The sequence below is a fragment of the Dysidea avara genome, chromosome 12 (genome assembly GCF_963678975.1).
Source record: "Dysidea avara chromosome 12, odDysAvar1.4, whole genome shotgun sequence".
Taxonomy (NCBI): Eukaryota; Metazoa; Porifera; class Demospongiae; order Dictyoceratida; family Dysideidae; genus Dysidea; species Dysidea avara.
The window spans coordinates 9,728,227-9,747,388 of record NC_089283.1 but is presented as its reverse complement, the minus strand read 5'-3'; the positions used below and the strand labels follow the sequence as shown (position 1 = coordinate 9,747,388).

At 38.1% G+C, this 19,162-nt stretch overlaps 1 protein-coding gene and 1 long non-coding RNA gene across 7 annotated transcripts; one reads left to right on the top strand and one right to left on the bottom strand.

Moving 5' to 3' along the window:
- Window positions 1-19,155, bottom strand: LOC136240121 (uncharacterized). 3 transcript variants are annotated; one of them, XM_066030971.1, is made up of 4 exons: window positions 19,011-19,155; window positions 18,893-18,959; window positions 3,410-3,485; window positions 1-3,353 (listed from the first exon to the last, which is right to left on the bottom strand). In XM_066030971.1, exons 2-4 carry the CDS (start codon window positions 18,954-18,956, stop codon window positions 146-148), a joined length of 3,348 nt encoding a protein of 1,115 aa, XP_065887043.1. In that variant the 5' UTR covers window positions 18,957-18,959; window positions 19,011-19,155; the 3' UTR covers window positions 1-145. The 3 variants fall into 3 exon arrangements, with proteins under 3 accessions (XP_065887043.1, XP_065887045.1, XP_065887044.1); XM_066030973.1 differs by lacking the exon at window positions 18,893-18,959 and adding an exon at window positions 13,341-13,590; XM_066030972.1 differs by lacking the exon at window positions 18,893-18,959.
- On the top strand, window positions 15,015-16,922 carry LOC136240122 (uncharacterized). Of its 4 annotated transcripts, none has more exons than XR_010693682.1 (8): window positions 15,015-15,181; window positions 15,546-15,671; window positions 15,719-15,810; window positions 15,859-15,959; window positions 16,009-16,248; window positions 16,304-16,358; window positions 16,419-16,477; window positions 16,534-16,922. It is a non-coding gene; the product is annotated as an uncharacterized lncRNA (long non-coding RNA). The 4 variants fall into 4 exon arrangements; XR_010693680.1 differs by having other exon boundaries at window positions 16,416-16,477; XR_010693681.1 differs by having other exon boundaries at window positions 16,304-16,364.
- Window positions 19,156-19,162: the final 7 nt, after the last annotated feature.

Here is a 19,162-nt window from a genome sequence, read left to right as displayed (position 1 = left end):
TTTTATTGTCACTACAAAAAATTGGCATTCTTGTGTAAAAGTGTACAGCAAAATGGAAGGAAATAGTTTGCAGTCAATGTATTATGCCATTTGCAACAATTCTACAACTACAGAATTCTACAAAACAACTAAGCAGTAGGTGCTGTCAATCCCAGTCATAATTCCAGACAGGTCCACAAGTATTTCCTATTCCATAAGGTGTCCACATACATTTCTTTGCATGCATTTGAAGAGCTTCCATCAATTCAACAGCACTCTTTATTTTTTCTGGATGTTTGTTGAAAGTTTCTTGTAAAGTGGTCAGGAAACTACGATAAGTGCGATGAAACGTTTTAGCCTCAATATAACAAGCACTGTCTGGCACAACTGTATTGGAGTCTGGATTGTCTCTCATTGGATATACGCCAAAGGGATCATACTTTATTGGAGCACCAGCATAAGCATAACCATCATCATCTACTTTAACTAATCTTCTCTGGCATACAATTTCTTCAAAGCGATAAAAGTGACCATATTCACCAGTGCCAATCTGTTTGGGATTAATGGGACTTTTCCCTTCACCTTGTTCTGTAATCTGCACTATTGCTTTCAAAGCAGACTTTGCATCTTTAATAGGATACACTTTGCCTAGATCATCAGGCTCTTTCCAAGGCCACTTTACCTGATATTTAATTGTGCTTTCATCAAATATGTCTTCTCCAAGTGATGTGAGAAAGTCAATGCAAAGCTCTATTTCACTGTAAAATTGCCCTATGGTGTTAAGGTGAAAATGCGGTTCAGGTAAAAAGGTAATTGTTGGTATTTCTATGGCCAACATCGTATAGTAAACATGCTGTAAGTCAAATTTCTTTAATGAAACAGGGAGTTTTGGTAACACATTACCGGGAAGACCAGTTTTGGGATAAAAAGGGACGTGGTCTCGATCATCTATCTTCACATTTCCACCAAGTGCAATCAAAATGTTTGCTGCCTGGACAAAATGCAACATTTCTTGCATCGCAATTTCCTTAATGGCTTGGTAGGCATCAATGTTGCAATTATCCACTATAGAATACAAAGCTGTCAAGTATACCGGTATAGTATAAAATTCAAGGAGCACCGCCTTTTGTAGCTGATGCCGTAATCCACTTATATCACAAGCAGATGTTGAATTGTAACCATTTTCTAAAAGTACTTTATGTAATTCGATGTTATTTTGTTTTGATCCAAAACCAAAAAGTGCTCTTGGTGGCTGATGAGCAAGCTCTATTAGCCGTGATACATGAGGTTCTTTAAATATATTTTCGAAATGTTTATCATACTCTATCGGTTCAGATTTAAATGGGATGTGCTTCTCTCTGCATCTTGGTGGAATAAAATGTGAATCATTTGTTATCAATGCACTAAATGGCACATCACTATGAATACACTGTGAAGTGACATTGTTTGGTTGACTATGTTGTGAACTATAAATAGGGTGTTCTAGCCATTCTACTATCATTTGTTTCTTTGCTGGTGAAAGATCTCTGGTAACAGGCATGTAGTTTGGGTCATTAATTTGCTTACTGAATACATCCTTTAGTAATTCTATATTGTAAGGTAACGTGACTTGTGTAAAGTTACTCATATTCAGGATAGTCCCCATAATATAGTGCAAGTGGTGAAATTGTTTAAAAATAGGCTCCACGTCACGCACCCATTCATATGGTTTCTTATATGTCATTGTCGAAAATGCAAGGATTGAGATCATTGCTTCATCTTCTTCTGGGAGTTTACAGTTTTGTTTCATGCAGTAACGAAAATTATACACTTGACCATCGATTGGAAGAGAGTATTTGGCTTCACCACATTGAGTTGCTTCATGATACTTATTTTTATTTAAAAAATCAAATTTGTGGCTTGTTTTGTTACCATAGCACAAACATTTGTACATCTCTGCGTTAGATGGGCAAACATCTGCATACATTCGGTTTTCAGGTATTGGGCTATTCACTTTAAATGTAAAAGTTACTTGTCCATTGTTGTCTGACATCTTACTTGATTCTGTAGGTGACACAGCACCACATGGTAGAGTTGTATTAAAACTATCAGCCTTGATCTCAATTTCTTCATTAGCAACTGGTTGACCAAACCGAGTAACTAGAAGGGTAAAATCACTAGTGTCTCTAGCAGATACACTGCTACCAGAATACTCCAGTCTGTCCATGTAGTAACCCATAGGCCGAATAAAATAATCTACTTCCAGTAATAACAGTGATACCATTTCTGTATTTTTCAAAGATGGGAAAACCGATTTAACTGGATAGATACTTTTATTTGTATTATTAGTTTTATTATCATTAGTGGAATCCATAAAAATTGTAAGATGATATGTTTGTAGCTGAGTAATAATAAAATCTCCAAGTGACACTTCAATAATTCCTGAGTGCCTCCACAAAGAGCTGCTCAAGTTATTATATGGGATAGCTTCGTCAAAACTTATTACTTCATTATTTTGAAAGATGCCAAAATATAAGGTTCCAATATCTATCACATTACCATCCTCTAGTATTGAAAAAGCATTTCCAAGATCAGCTACCAAAACTTTTCTGTCAGAGTCAATCTTGAATGCTATTCTGTTGATCCATGGGCCTTCATTTGAATGTGGAGAATGATAGCAAGGATGATCAGGTGGAAAGATCATAGGCATATCTTCATCAACAACTTCCATTTTTCTTTCTCCACCAACATTCAATGACTCATTGACCCTAGCTACACCTATAGTTCCACGAACACGACCAATAACTGGAAAGTCAACTCCACACATGTCTAAACTGATAGAAACAGACAAATCACCAGTAGCACCAAAGCTCTCAGTGGCAACATGTTTAAAACTATGTATAATTTCAGATTCTGACCATGATATATCAGTAATTCTTGTAGTGCTTTGTGTACCATAAGTTGGGTCATTTGATAATTTGCTACATTTCATTTTGGTCCATAAATTTTGAACAATGACAGATGTTGACCATTTTCCCCAAAACAAGTTCTCTCCATTATGTTCTAGACCAAACTCCAGGCCATATAGTGATGAAAATTGTAAATCTACATCAAGATCTACAAGTTTTCCAAATGGACGATTTTCATTGGTGAAAACCACTGCTCTCAATAGTGGGTGATCAGGAATTTCATTCCCAGTCTCATCAACTACAGCTGTCACTACTGTATCAATGAACTCCCACTCATTAGTGCCTCTGTAGTTCCACTCCATGACATTATCTATTGGATTATTTAGATCAAAGTTGCACGGGAGATTGTTGCGAGAGTTGCCATCTGCTCTGAACTGACCAGTGAAATGAATACGCGGAGGATCCAAGTATGAAGCATATGATTCTCTAACAAACATAACCAGTAAAACAAATAAATTGCACAATGAAACCTGTAAACTTACTCTTGTCCACTTAGAAAGCACAAAAACAGTAGTAACCAATGTACATCCATTCTGTGTAGTGTATTCAATATGGTAGCTGCAAAGCAAAGACATATTACTGTAATGGCAGATTTTTTGCAGTAGATAAGGATCACCAATAGATTCATAATATATAATTTCTCACAATGACAGATCCATATCAAGGCAATTAAGGCACTTGTTAGTGTGCTGTGCTGCCAAGGAAGTGGGTGTGCCACAGTATGCTTTTAACAGCAAGAACAATAAAGCATTATATATGCATGTGTAGCTTCATGCTCCCTTATTAGAACAAAGAAATTTTTACAGCGTTGTTGCCTGCTAGGTAGGGCAGTATACATACTAAATTCAAGCAAAATATTATTGTTCGAGCCATATTTTTCACCAAAGTTTAACGTTTCTTTTTTCCCCTCACTTTGCAAAATATCCATAAAACAAACGTGTCATTTGATTGCTGACCAATACTGACTATCTATCCTTGGGACTTGTGGCTAGTATTGGGAACAGGGATTTGTTTTTGTCTCAGACTAAAATTATGGTCCCAAGACAGAGTAAAGGCAAAGTCAGTTAAGGTTGGTATTGATGCATGATAAGAAGTATTAACTTTTAATTTTTAAACCTAGAGTTTATGACATATCTGGCATAACAGAATCTTGGTTATCATGTAATATTTGATAATGGAGTTTATTTCTGACTGGATTTTTTTGCGGGTGTTCTATTAGAATAGGCAAGGGTAGTGTACTGCAGTGTAGTGCAGAGCATAGGCATGGCCTCCCTGCTGAAAAATAAGTTGTGAAAAATCTTGGGGAAAAGTTGCAGTACAGATTGGCATTGTTATTTTTAACATGTTTTAATATAAATTTTAGGCTGTTTTTAAGCCTTCAAATTGAAAAAGTCCCCCAGACCCCCTGAAATTCTACTTTATATATTACAACCATACAACAATAGTCATGCATTGCCCTACTTGGCCCCTTGTAGGTCAGGTCTAGAATCACCACTGGTGCAGAGCAAGTGTATATTGTAGTGGTCATCGTTAATGTGTATTTGTATTTATGTCTCTGGCAGAGAAGAACGGCTATCGCTAAATATCTAGGAAGAATGATTATTGCTGACTTTCTAGAGTCAAAGATCAGATGGTGGTGTAATGCTGGCAGTGAAAAATATTATTCCTAGCTCAAAATAATATTTCTTCACCCTGATTTAGAAGATTTATCTGCTTACATTGTTACTGTCAGTAGTAGAACACTGTCTGTCATTTCTAAAGGCATGTGCAAGTATCTAGTGAGATACGTCAACCAGACAATCACTCAACATCAGCAATGAGATTTAGACACGCTTATGAAGCAGCCATTCTATTCTGTGCTAATTGCAGTCCATGATCACCAGTATATTTTAACAAGAAAAGTCCAGATATGGAAGTCATCAATCTATGAGTTCTGTTAAATAATAGCAATATACTTATTCAATTAATATAAGTATCATGTTGTTGAAATTTGTAGCTTGCCATGTATAATTATAACATGTGCATGGGGCATGAAATTGATAGGTGCAAACTATAAGCTTTATTTTAACTGGCTAGCTACATATGAAACTATTATTGTTTTATGCATTATGGAATTATTTTAAATTCATAACCTAAAGTGACAACATTGTTAGTCACTGTCCCACGAGGGACCCACAAAGAAGGCTACTGAAAGCCTGTGTAGCAGGGAGGCAGAAACATGATATTAAACCCCTGTTGAACATGGCTAATTTGTCACATTAGTTTACCTCACATGTAGAATACCAACTTTGTTGTGGCTATCATACTCATTCAGTTCAAAACTGGAATAATGGATCTTCACATTGCATCAAGCGAGGTATCAAGTGACAGTGGTAGTGATAGCATACAAAGTGACGATGTGATTGGATTTTGTACTCCTGGATGATGTCGACCGAATATTCACTATATCATCATACAGTACGATAGTACTGTATAGTAGGGACCACAAAGGAGTAGGTGTGGCCCATGAAAAACATCACCCAAAAACCAGCCTCGTTTTTCCCAGACAATGATAAGCAGTATTGGTTAGGTAAAACTAAGTCCAACCAAACCTTCAGATCGACCCGAAATGCTTTCAACAAGTTCCTACGGAATTAAAAAAAAATTAATGGAATTTTCTACTGACTGAGTAACTGACTGAGTAACTGACTGACTGATTCCTTCAGACAAGCATGACTCGATAACGGCTAAGGCTACGGGCTTGATTTTTTCACTGTTTGATGTCGCTTCAGCCCGAGAGGTGCCTTTTGGCATACTGCAGTACGTACAGTGCATTCTTCATGGACTTACCAGTGTCCTCCTTGTGTCCCATTCATCTTTGCTGACAGTGAAATGTGTCAATTTGGCAGTAGCACATGATGGCTTCCTTTCGTAACGGTAATCATCCGTATTTTTAATTGTGGCTACTTTGATTGCAGAGGTGCTTTATGAACAGTCCTTGATCCGTAATGCTATGTAACGGGTTGAACATAGCTGACAACGAAGCGTAATGGATAATTCACTTTTCAGATGATAATTGATAGCTGGGGCATGTGGCGGCCTTTCTTTTGATGCAGTATGCGTGGGTTCACCAGTCATAATAATTCTATTTTATAAAAAATGTTGTACACAAAAAATTAGGAATTTTTAACTAGAGTAGGGACCATAGCACATCGATAAAAAGTACTGAAACAAGCTGGAGTATTGCATGATATTAAATCACAGTAAAACAATAAGAAGTGTTATATCCCTACTGTACATTTCCGTTATGGTATCTTGAGCACAGTAGGGATATAACACCTCTTATTGTTTTACTGTGATTTAATATCATGCACTACTCCAGCTTGTTTCAGTATTTTTTATTGATGTGCTATGGTCCCTACTCTAGTTGAAAATTCCTAATTTTTTGTGTACTTGCATTAATGAAAACAATGTGGCAAAACCAGCTGTAATACTGATTATTTGATTGTTCCCCAGCCATCATGATACTTGCGTGTTAGATCGGTATCTAGTGAGACAATTAAGCTGCAACTGCAATCAGTTTGTTGTGTTGCTTTATTATATCTATTGAACTATTTCGAATGATTCGTGTTAGCACACTGTGATGATTACAACTACAAATAGAAATGGACTGTCTATAAACAAAATCACAACAGTTTTTGTCAGCTGGTTAAACTGTGTTTAACGACAGATTTAGTTATCTGCATGTTGTCATTATACTGGCTGTCAAACTTGCCAGTAGTGCTGCTTTAGTGATCTGGTTGCTTGGAACTTGTGCCAGTGTGGCCAATTCTTCATCTTTAATTAATTGTAAGGTTGTAAGCAACACTCTGTACTTTTACGACAACTTCAGCTGATTTCAATTCATCCCAAGCAGAGATTAATACTGTAGAATTGCATTCCATACAAGTAGTAGTTGGAGATGACTCTGATGGAGTAGCCTTCCTTTCTTGCATACCACACATTGTGTCATTGAGTGTAGTTTACATATTGCAATTACAGCATCAGTCAGTGAATTGATTGGCTGCAATGTAAATGTATCTATAGTCATCAATCTGTACTCTCTATTATAGACTTTAATCATTGCACTTGCTGCTGTAGCTTCAGCCTCTGTTTTTCTTACAGAGGGGGATTGGTGTTTTGCTGTGCTTGTGTCTGCCTCTCTTTGTAGAACAATGGGCGATTGGCGCTTTGTTGCTCTTGCTTGGGAATTCATTTGACATCTTCTAGAATAATGATGGATCAGCTGATAACGAGCAGAAGATTTACTACAGACTGCATGTTCGGGTATTTACCTTATTTTATAAGCTTCTATTGTTTCAAGTTCAATTTCATGTTGCTCATAAAGCTTAAGCGAAGGCTTTGGGTCTCTTCTCAGATCCATAAATGTTGCAATTTTGATTTGCAAATATTTAATGTTGGTAATTAAAGTATGGTAGAACAAATAGACCTACATTGTTTGTAGAAGACACTGAGGATTCCGAGACTATACTTTAAGATGGCAAAACTGTTTTTTTTTGGTAAAGGCATTCATTACAAAATGTATGAGTGAGTTAGCAGTGTTAGTTTTGTAAACAGGGGCACAACTCGATTACTTTTGTGCATGTGTGGGGTAATGACATAAATGGATACCTTCTATAGTTTGAATTAGTTTGCACAGTTTAATTTTACCACACAAACAAATTCCAGTGACAGATCTATATAAAACTTCAGAGGGACTTTCAGGTTTAAGCGACAAGGACAGATATAGGATTTTACTTGGGGAGCACAGCTACGCAGCAAAGCATAGGTAAAGTATATTGGCAGGATCTCATTTTGGCAAACACAGCTATATAATTCACCAAAGCAAATCTTCACCAATCAAACCACATATATGGTAGTCATGTGCTGCTGTGTAATGAATGTTACTTTTACTATCACTCAGGCACTATTTAGCCTGCATATATAGTGCATATGCAGTATCACCCACCACTCCATAAACTCATCTGGGGTGTGAGCAGTATTTTCAAAGGAAGTTTCATTGGAAACCATTGCAACCCCTGTATCCACTGTAGGGTTGGGCAGTACTGGTATTAATTTTTCTACTTGCGATTATTGCACTGAGGTGATCATGTGATAATTGCGAGTATTGCCATGTCCATTATAAGATACTATGTGTCATAAATAAGACATTATTGTGGGCCTACAGTATTCAACTCTGATATGTAATGGCAGCACAAGTTGCTGTCAGACCTTCAGTGCTTCTAGGTACAGCTCTCTAATGTTTGTGTCAGTCCTGTAATCATTGCAAAGCACCAATAACACATGTACAATTTCTCTCTTAGCAATTATGCAGAAAATGCAATAATATTGCACAAATGGTATTGCGGTATTTTCAAAAAAGCTGCAGTATTCAGTATTGCACATCATATACAGGCGATAATATTGAAATATTTCCCAACCCTAATCCACTGCTGAATCTATGCCAATAATACTAAAGAATGATGTATATATTAGCCAAGTTTTTCTGTTCTTAAGAAAGTAGACATTTGGAGGGGAACAATGAATTCATTAGATCTGGGTAAACTATACTATGTCACATTTTGTCTGATACTGAATATATTGAGGTAAGACTTGCTTAGGTGAAACAGAAGGGGGTGGGGCAAGGATTGCTGAAACCTATTTTTTAGAGGGGGAATAATCTCTGTGCTTATAGACCAGTCAGCTACTGTAATAGAGCCATCAAATAACTCAAACAAAATAGTCTGATACCTCTGAGAAGATGATTAAGTATCCACATCACTTTCTTTCAACATGCAATGACTCAATGCTTTTTCAACAATGTCAGAAATTATTACCCAAATTCAATCTCAGAAAACTATGTTTTCATAAAGTGTATGCATGCCCTTAGATACAGAGCATGTGCTGGTACCAGCATTGAAACAGGGTTGGGTCAACCGGGTCACATTTTGTCCAGATCATCCGGGTCTGACCTGCTTTATATTGGATCACATGCTAAATAAATAAATTAGTTGGAAGTGTATTAACGCGTCATAGTCTAGCCCCAGTTTCTTTCGTAAGATACTCCCACTTATAAGGATAGTGTGCTACTGTTTGTAGGCATACATGGAGTATTGTGTGACGCTGCAATGTGAAGTTGTGCTTTGAGAATCATTGTGGGCATTACCAGCTTCACAGATTTGACACAAACTGTCTGGCTACACGGAGCCATGCCCATTTATCAGCAGTCTGCAGGTATGCACAAGTTGCTATCTGCAGGCTAATGTGGAGCCATGCCCACTAATCGATTATTAATATTTGGTGCACAAATCAATGTGATTAAATAATATTAATGTGATTGTAATGTTATCAATGATATAAAGCCTTGTAGTATAGCAGCACAACACAAAATCATGCACTTTTCATAAAAGCACGAAATTTTCCACATAAGTAGTACTTTTCACGACATAAATTTTTTGATATACTGCCATTGCAGATTTGACCTTTGGTGACCTTTATGCCAGAAATTGATCATTTTTGTCTTTATTTCCTGGAGGCATTAATTAACTTGTTAAAACATGGTGCAAAAATAAAGATTTTGTTAAACGAAACAACTTAGTTTTTATTAGGTAATTTCATTCCAAAGTTATAATCATTTATATTACCCATGAATTTTGAGATAATTTACCTCCCCATGGGTAATTTACACCCCAAGGGCAGGTAAACTCAGAGAATTTTGCGGTTTATAAAAGCAATCATAACTTCAAAATGGAATAGCCTATTAAACAACAAGTTGTTTCGTTCAATAAGATCTTTACATGTTTTAGCATGTCAATTACTGCCTCAGGGAGTTAAAGACAGGAATGATCAAATTTCTGGACAAAACTGATCATAAAGGTCACCAAAGGTCAAATCTGTGATGGCACTATATCAAGAAATACATGTCATGAGGAATACTATTTATGTGGAAAGTTTCATGGTTTCATGAAAAAGTGCACGATTTGGCTAATTTTGGGGGTTACGCTGCTATACTATTGTGGATTCTTTTGATCTGAGGTGTCAAAGTGGTATATGTATATAAATCATGGCTATGTGGTGTATTGCACTTATACACATCCCAATAATCAGGGGCGGAGGAAGTAGTTGGGGGCTGGGCTGACCCAGACTTATGGAAATGATCTACATTGTCTCTGGTTTGGTAAGGTGAGACCAAAAAAAAAAGGTCACAGCCAGCTGAGAATAGCTGCCCACCTCACTAGCTATGCATTTATAGCTGATAAACTACATAAAATTCTTACATAGCTCGCTACACACTGCTCTAATACTGTGACTGCTTTATTAGAGTGACTGCTCTCACTACTGGATAATATATCCATGCTATTACCATGGAATTCCCATAATCACCTTGAAATACCCATGAACGAGTGAGTTTTCATGGGTTTGTATGTATGTACAACCCATGAAAAACTGATGAAATCACACCTATGAAAATCCTGTGGAAAACCTATGAATGTGTTTCATAGGTTTTCCATACATTTTTCATAGGTTTGATTTCACCGGTTTTTCATGGGTTGTACATACATACAAACCCATGAAAACTCACTCGTTCATGGGTTTTTCATTGGTACATTATTTTGCTCCATGCATTTCATAGGTATTTCATTACCCATGAAAAATACCAACTGAAACTTTCATGGGTATTTCAAGGTGATTATGGGAATTCCATGGTAATAGCATGGATATATTGCCCAGTAGCGTCTATTAGAGTATCTCGATCTTTATCGCGGTTTTCAGCCCCACTCCAAGAAGGATAATTTCAGTGTGATGTCATTCTGAGGGGGGACTACAGCCCCCTAGCCCCCCCCCCTTTCCGCCGCCTATGCCCCAATTCTGAAGTCAGAGGAAGTTTACAACCCTGAGGTGAAGCCAAGGGGTTTATCAACGGTAAACTTCCAATGACTGAGGAGGAGTAGTCTGCCATGTTCAGGATTCACCAGTGATATGGTGAGTGCTGATTGGTTGTGGGCCCGGACAGAAGAGGTGTCTGTGTCATCATTGCATTGCGAAGGCTGTTTGTTGCATAGTTTTGGTGTGAAGTTGCATGCTGCTAGGCAACATGCTGCCAGCCAACGTGCTCCTCCAGTTGATGGTGTTTATATATATGGAACAGAAGTCCTAACATTGGGTTTGTTATGGTTAGGGTTTAACAATACCATTAGGGAGGGAGATGACAACAAAGCGTTTGTTTATTGGAAATTTCTCCTTTTGATTTTCAAGCGTGGAGGTTGTCGCAACTATCCCATAAAAGCCATCAACCTGCTCTATCAAGCACACACCCTGCCTACCAGATTATCGGCACAGCTAAAATGGGAAGATGGCCAGGGTGTAACATACCAGCAGATTTACACATGGAACACCTCAATTGAAAGTTTAAGGTTACGGGATACTGAGCGACTGTCAAACAAAAATTTATTACATAATTAAGGCAGGCTTGGTGTTGTTGTGTTGTGCATCAGCTGGTAACAGGCTTAAATTGTTGGGAGAGCCATAGTGTGCTGACTGGACAGGTACAAGAAAACACGCGTAACAGTACAAGGTAACATAGAAACAACACACTTAGCAACTGGCACACCTGTAAGCGCATGCATAGTTTTGCTGACTAATGGTGATATTTTCCTGAACCAAAAATCAGGACTGTCAAACTAGTTGTGAACATTTTGTATAAAAGACTACTAGTTTGGCTTCTTGTCTAGGTCCTGATGGAGCCATTTGTTAGAAATAATGTTTCTAGTACTTGTGACATCAATTTAAAAATTAATTTTGTGACCACAGTGTCTTGTTTAGGCCATATTGTAGTGGCATATTTCAGCAACTATACACATTATTCACAAATCCTCTTGTCAGTCCCTCACAAGTGATGTTCTTCAAACCTTAGAATTGTTAGTAAGTTCTCATGGTTCTTCATTGGTCTGATTTTTGGTTCATAGTTTTCACTAATTGGCATGGGGACAACTCATGTTTCCATAACAACATTTGAATTTCATGTCGATTAATGAGAAGTTAAGAATGCATAAATATTTGATAACAATGCATTAAGAAAAATCAAACCCCTAATCATGAAAAATGATTGATAGTGTACATGTGAGGTTCACAGTATCCCGTAACCTTAAGGGAAGTCTGCATAGCCTAGGACCAAACAATAACTCAAATTACTATTCAAAGAGCAGCCAAAACTGTTAGCATTGTCAGCAAGGTGTGCCAACAATTTGAAAAGGAGGTTAGTGCTAGCAAAGACAGTGACCACCATAAATATAAGCCAGATAAAAATGATTAATTTGATTCTTGAGACCATTCAAGAAAGAGAGGTATTCACAAATAAACCTACGAGAATGCATAACACATTTAAGTTGACACATGGGTACATCCAAGCCTGCCCAAGTTGCATAACTGGATCCAAGAAAAAACTGAAAGTATCAAATGCTTTAACCTTTAACTAATGTGTTAAAATAATAATTCAGTGATGTTTGCAACTTAAATCATTATATCAATTCTTTAACTCAACTTTAATTTTAGTTAATCAATAATGTGTGTAACTACAGCTATTACGTAATGCTACAACTGCAAGTCTTTGCACAATTATCACAGCATTTGCATCTGGTTAAAGTGTTGGCTTCTCTATCATAAAATAGGAAAGATTTAAACAGGATTGTTCACTATTGGCTCCATAAGACTTCATCGCTGTTGCAGTTTGACCATCCCTCCCAGCTCGGCCAGTCTCCTGAGCGAACTTCTCAATGCTACTTGGAGTGCCAAAATGAGTAACTTCCCTTATGTTTGGACAGTCTATGCCCATGCTGAAGGCTGTTGTTGCAATTACAACTCTTAATGTACCATTAACAGAAACAAACAAATCCAAAACCTTGTTTCATAATCATCTCCTTGGTTGACGCTCTTGTGTACATGTTCACAAGTCTAAACTGGTGTAATCCTGTGGGATAGCCATAAGGCTCAGTAAAATGGGACCCATCATAAAACTTCAATGGTATGATACATGTCACTAAAATCACTGTAGCTCTGGCAAAAATAATTGTTTTTAGGTAGGAGACTCTCAGTTCCTTTAAACCAGAACACAAATGCCTACAAAAATCTCCAACTTTGGGAAGCTTCTGCAGTATAAAATATATGTGGTTGGTCAGGGGACAGTCCAATAACAGCAGGGTCATTCAGGGAGAGGAGACACTCCGTAACAACTTTGAGAGTATCTGAAGTAGTTGTGGCGGTCAAGGCCATCACGTGAACAGCCTCTGATTTTAAACTACCCAGCTCTCCCAGTTTTGCAAATTCTACTCGGAATTTATTACCCCTGCAACAAATTAGTATTGATATATACATAGGCCAAAGCACTGTTAGACTCACCATGTTTTTACACAATGTGCCTCATCGATCACCAAGGCAACCATTTTCTCTTTATAAGCTTCACTTTGTAACATATTCCTAAAATCTTTGTTGCAGACTAATGAACACTACTTCTACATCTCCCTCCAACACTCTTCTCCAGTCCTTTTGCTGCATGAAGCATTAATCCCCCTGCCTTGAAACCTCTCAGTGAGGTCTATTTCCAGTGATGTCAATGGACTGATGCATACAGCCAAGCTATTATCACAACCTAAACAAAAGCACTCTTACTTACAAATTTACAAATAATATTGTAAACTTTTACCTCTTATTCTGTTGAACAGTTGCTTGAAGCAAAGCAAGTTTGCTGTAGCCAGTTGGCAAGGTTACAAATACGTCTTTGCCAGACAAGAATGCCAAAATAGCCTCTAAGTTGTATTCAACGGTACTGATGCACAAAACTGCCAGTATAGCTAGACCAAGAGCTAGATATATGTTGCTATATAATAGTAGGGTTGGCAATAAAAATCAGCCTCTATAGTTTCTCATCCAACTCTGGGTGATCAATTCTATTTTAAGTCTACATCAAAACCGTATACAGTGGTCCCTCGATTATCCGAACTCATTAGGCCCTGGGTGTGTTCAGATAATCGGAAAGTTCGGATAATCAAAGCCAATTTATTTATATACAGAGCCTTAATTGCTCAATTGCTCTAATAGAATGCACACCTTATATAAAAATACTCTATTAGAGCAGTCATCGCTACAGTTTGGATAACCGAAAGTTCAGTTAATCAATGGCCGGATAATCGAGGGACTACTGTAAAGGGTAATAATATGGTGATTCCTCTTGTATTTCTGTAGCGTGCATTAAAAATTTTTGCGGCTGGTTTTTTCATTTCAATAAAAAAATGGGCAGCACCATCAGTGACGCAGTTTATTGCGCTTTAATGTTCCACAAATGATACATTGCATGGCAGTCATTATACTTTTGAAAAAGGATGCATCAGTATTTTTGAGAGTAACGGATGCCGCGTGGTTCTCTAGTAAATCATAGCTGGCGTGATGGCCCTGAGGGTCAGCTTGCATTGAACGTGAAAACCGACTACTTAATAACAATCCCTTTTCCCTTAATTAGTAGTAGGTATATAGTAGTGTTACCGTAGTCGTAGTAATAGATTTATTGATAGCTATTCCAACAGCAAAAAACTACTTAAGGTATTTAGGTCCAAAAAGGTGTCTGAGAGTTAGTAAACCAATTTTGCACTTCGTTAAGTGAGTTTCAGTGGGTGCAAACGGGGTCCAACACCAACTGGAATCCAACACAAATCACTTGCAATCCCAAAATGGAATCTGGAATCTTGGGCAAGAATCCGGAATCTCTGATAAAATGAAATCTCGACAAATGTTCTTAAAGTCTGAATACTTTCTGTAAATTATACTGCATATTATATCGTGCAATTAATTTAGTCTCGTGAGCACTGTGCACGTGTCTCGACATGTTTGTACAGGAATTTCTATCTCCATTGATCCAATTAGCCTGGAAGCCAGCAGAGTGCATAAAAAGTGTTAATATAAGTATAGCTATAGTACGTTCGCGTTGAGCTGAATCCTGGGTTGTTGGTTAAGAAGCCATACAAGATCAAAGGCTTTAAACATAATGTTTATGACGCATTTATTCGTAAGCCCATGTTACGGGCGCGCACTTAATTGTTGAGAATATGGCGAGTGCGGAGCGAAACCCTTTTGGAAAGACGTTAAACAGCCAAACGAAGTATCTACTTATGAAACTATGGGAGTACTTTAAGCAAGAAGCGAAGAAATGTAAAATTTCTATCAACATCACGGAGAGAATCTCGAAGGCTTACTGTAATTTCAATACATCTTGTACCCGAGCGCATCCTCTCACCCTTGTTCCGCTACAGTCTTCTATCAATTCTTATAGACATTCTTTCTTTGTGAACACTGTTTTCTTATGGAACACTCTATCGTGTGATGTATTTGATCTCAGCTCATCTAAGTTTCGCCAAGCTGTGTATAATCTGTTTTGTTGTAATTAATTTATATGTGTATATGTTCTTGCTTGTTTTTTTTTTGTAGCTGTGTTTTCTCTGTATTTGTCCCCTTCCATTTTTGGTTTTGTATCTTCTAGGGAAACACCCTCGTACAGGCTCTGCCTTTTGGTGTCACCCTGTCTTTTTTGACAAATCAGATAAATAAATAAAGGCCACCGGTATTGTATCATGCCTTCTTTGCTGAGTTTTGGCATACATTACGCCACGCAGGGATTTCAAGGACATCCATTAGAATGGAACACCGCAAGAAAGGCGGTTTATTTACGCCAAGAAAAAGGTACAAAATGCACTTTGCACAAGCCCGCTCAATTCTGTAATCGTCAGGTACAAATGTTCACGAGTCCATGTTGATACAGACAGTTTTGACCCCATTCATTGTATGGAAGGGAGGAAATCTATCGCTCTCAAAGATTTTGGTAAGGTAAATTTTGAAACCTGGAACTTTGTCACTTACTCCGTCTTAGGCCAAACTTAAGAATGATGGTGTTTTCTCTGGGGGTAGAACATTGCTTTAAAGAGTGTTGAGTGATATGGGATTTAAGTACAAGACGATTAATGACAAGAGGTTAGCATTGAAACTGTTTGTGCTTTAATTTCACTACACGTATGTGCAGGGTATGCTATGAGCAGCCCTGCACAGTCCATCAGTATCATAAATATTAAAGACGAACGAGGTGCAACAGAACTGAAGGAAGACCAGTTGTGTATTTAGATGAGACTTGGGTAATGAAGAACTTCTAGAGCAATTCCTCATCCAAATCGGCAGTGATAGTGAAGATGGTGATGGTGGTATTAATGAATTGTCCACTAGCAGCAGCGGGTCCAAGTCTTCTTCTGGGCTTACTTCATCTGATGTAAGATTGTTTGATATTTGCAGCATTGGTGTTATAACTGAATTTTGTTCCCCAGGAGTCATCAGGTAGCTGGGATTAAACTCTGTGAAGTACATGAAAATACAGATGAAGTACGTGTAAGTGTGTGCACTTTAATAAAAAATATCATTGCTTTATTGTGCTATCAGAAGTTGAACATACCATCCCTTGTATATTTAATCAGTGCAGGAGTGTTTGGAAGTCACTACAGGTACTATCAGCCCAAATTCATACAAACAGTATTATTTCATTTGTTGAAACTTTTAGAGTTTTTTGGGAATGTAACTTCAAAAACAAAATGCTGGCTGGAAAAACTGTGTACATGTGTGGCGAAGTGATGAGAAAAGTATTAAAATGACAAATTGACTAAATGGGAACAGAAGACGATAGTCAGCTGTGGTGAATGTGACGTAAAATACATGTTGTTTGGCTCATTTGCAGGAACACCAATGCTACATAACGGATTTTGAGCTGTTATAATTTGGTTTTTTTCTCTTTTGAGGCTGAAGAAGTTTTTACCTGAATATAAGCAGGCCACTTATCTTCTAAATACAGTGCAACAGTGGCCCCAGCTCTTCTATTTATGCAACTCTGTTTTACACACACAAAATCTGTTTTATTTTTCTTGTAAAAGTGTATTACAGCCTCTTACATAACGGATGGTGAAATCATGCGTGTTGAGGGCGGGTATGTGACGTCTGGCTTCGCCACAAACATGTGTCAACATGACCATCAAAGGGCCGCGCTTTAGAGGCTTCCCCATTGAAAATGTATGGCGAAACTTTACAGTGTCATAACGGGAGTGTCTTACATTCGAATGAAGCGCTTTTAATATATTTTTAGCGGACCGAGAAGCGCTACGTATCGAGCAATACAGGAGCCCCATGCGATGTAGCAATCGTAAGTTATTAATCGTTTTTGAGGGTTCAGCTCAACGCGAACGTACTATAGCTATGCAAATTTCGAGATTTGGAATCTGGAATCTTGGCTTGGAATCCAAAATCTTTGCAAAAAATTGGTGAGATTTGGAATCTTACACGCGATTTTTGGATGTCGGACCCCTCGATTGCAGACTCGTGAAACGCGAGAATTGAGGTACAGCGAATCACTTTTAAGCGAGTCAGTGACAAGTTGGAACATTTAGGATGGGACACTCTTAAAAAAAGGCGCTAACAAGACTAATAATGACTATTTAAAATTTTACACAATGACTATGCTCTTGAAATCCCACATCGCTATCTCTACCCAACAAGACACACCATGCACTAGACAGTATCACCCCCAACACTTCAATATTCCAAATTCATCTCCTAGTTGTAACGTATCAACAGAGCTTCTCAGTACTCAAAAACAATTAATGACTGGAACAACCTACCCATGCACAGCAATAATCGAACATGATGATTTGAACTTATTTACTGATTGTTGAAACCATCATGATAAATGAGACATGTATATACATTTACAAATTCAGTAACCCTCGGTCACACGCGACCACAAGGCTGGTGATCAAGTGATACCAACGTGGGCATGGCAAGGGAGAAAAGTAATTACAATTACAAACAAAAACAACAATTACAAACAAAAACAACAATTACAAAACAAAACAAAAATATTAAATTACAAGTACATTATCACAACCACTCTCGGCAGTCCCTTGCCATAAAAATCCTCTGGGATGCAGTCATACAAACCTTCGAGGCATCATCCAGCATCCGTCGAACCAGTGACCTTGTGATATTGATGTCCTTATCAATAAAATGTAGTACATTGTAAGTGTTAGTGACTGAAAATTGCTGGAAGTGACCTAAAACGCTGATCTCAAGAGTCTCATAAAAGTTGGTAACATTTAACCGATCTAGCTCTGATAGAATTTGGTGGTATTCAGCCTTATTTTGTTTGCGGGATCTAGCCTGCTCAAGATGGTGGGCACTGTCCAATGGACATGTCAGTTCAAATAAAAGTATACTAGAAGTGACGGTATTATGGATAACAATGTCTGGTCTGAAGGGGGTCACAATCACATTAGGTGGAAGTGTAGATGGGGGTGACTCACTGGCTCGCAAGTTAGGAAGGTCAGCATAAACCCGGATATAGGGCAAGTCAATGTAAACCCTGATGAAACTGTCGACCAAAGACTGAATGACTAAATCATGTCGATAAGTGTACCTTTCCTGAGATAACGCAACCGGGCAACCCCCCAAGACATGAGCAGTAGTCGGACGTGAGGAATCACAAAGTACACATTTTGCATGACACTGTATATTCCACCTTCGAAAATTCATGGCAGTTGGCAGAGTGTCCGAAGCCGCCCGCAAAAGAAACGACAGCTGACCAGCAGTAACTTACTAACGTTACTGCTATATACTCCTAAATCATTGTAGCTAGCCGGGAATACTTACTAGTAAATCTTTGTAAATTCTTTTTTTTCCTGGGCACATCAGCAGAGCTGCCTGCCCAGTAATAAGTAAGTGTATTTTGTAGAGCACTTCGCCCAATAACCCAAAAAAGCAATGGACAACAATGACGTTCCTGCCGGATTGAGCGAAAATCCGCCAACTGAATGCGACACGCGGTTATATAGCTATCAGACCACCGAAGGCATTTCCTCCCTAACCAAACCCACCGTTTAAAACTATACCATTCCATCCCCTGAGTTGCAAGTTAATGAAGGGGGTCGATTCTTTCATTGCCTACATATGGTAGCCACTATGGCTATATACACATGCAAGTATGCAACTCACCAAATTAACAAAGTACTAGTGCATATCCCGTCACGAGCGCGCTGACACGGACGAAGAATTCAGAATACTACGTAGATCTTCAGCTAGGACGGTAGCTATGGGCTAGTTGATTTAGCCTCCACGCGGTAACTAGTCAACGTATATACATATAC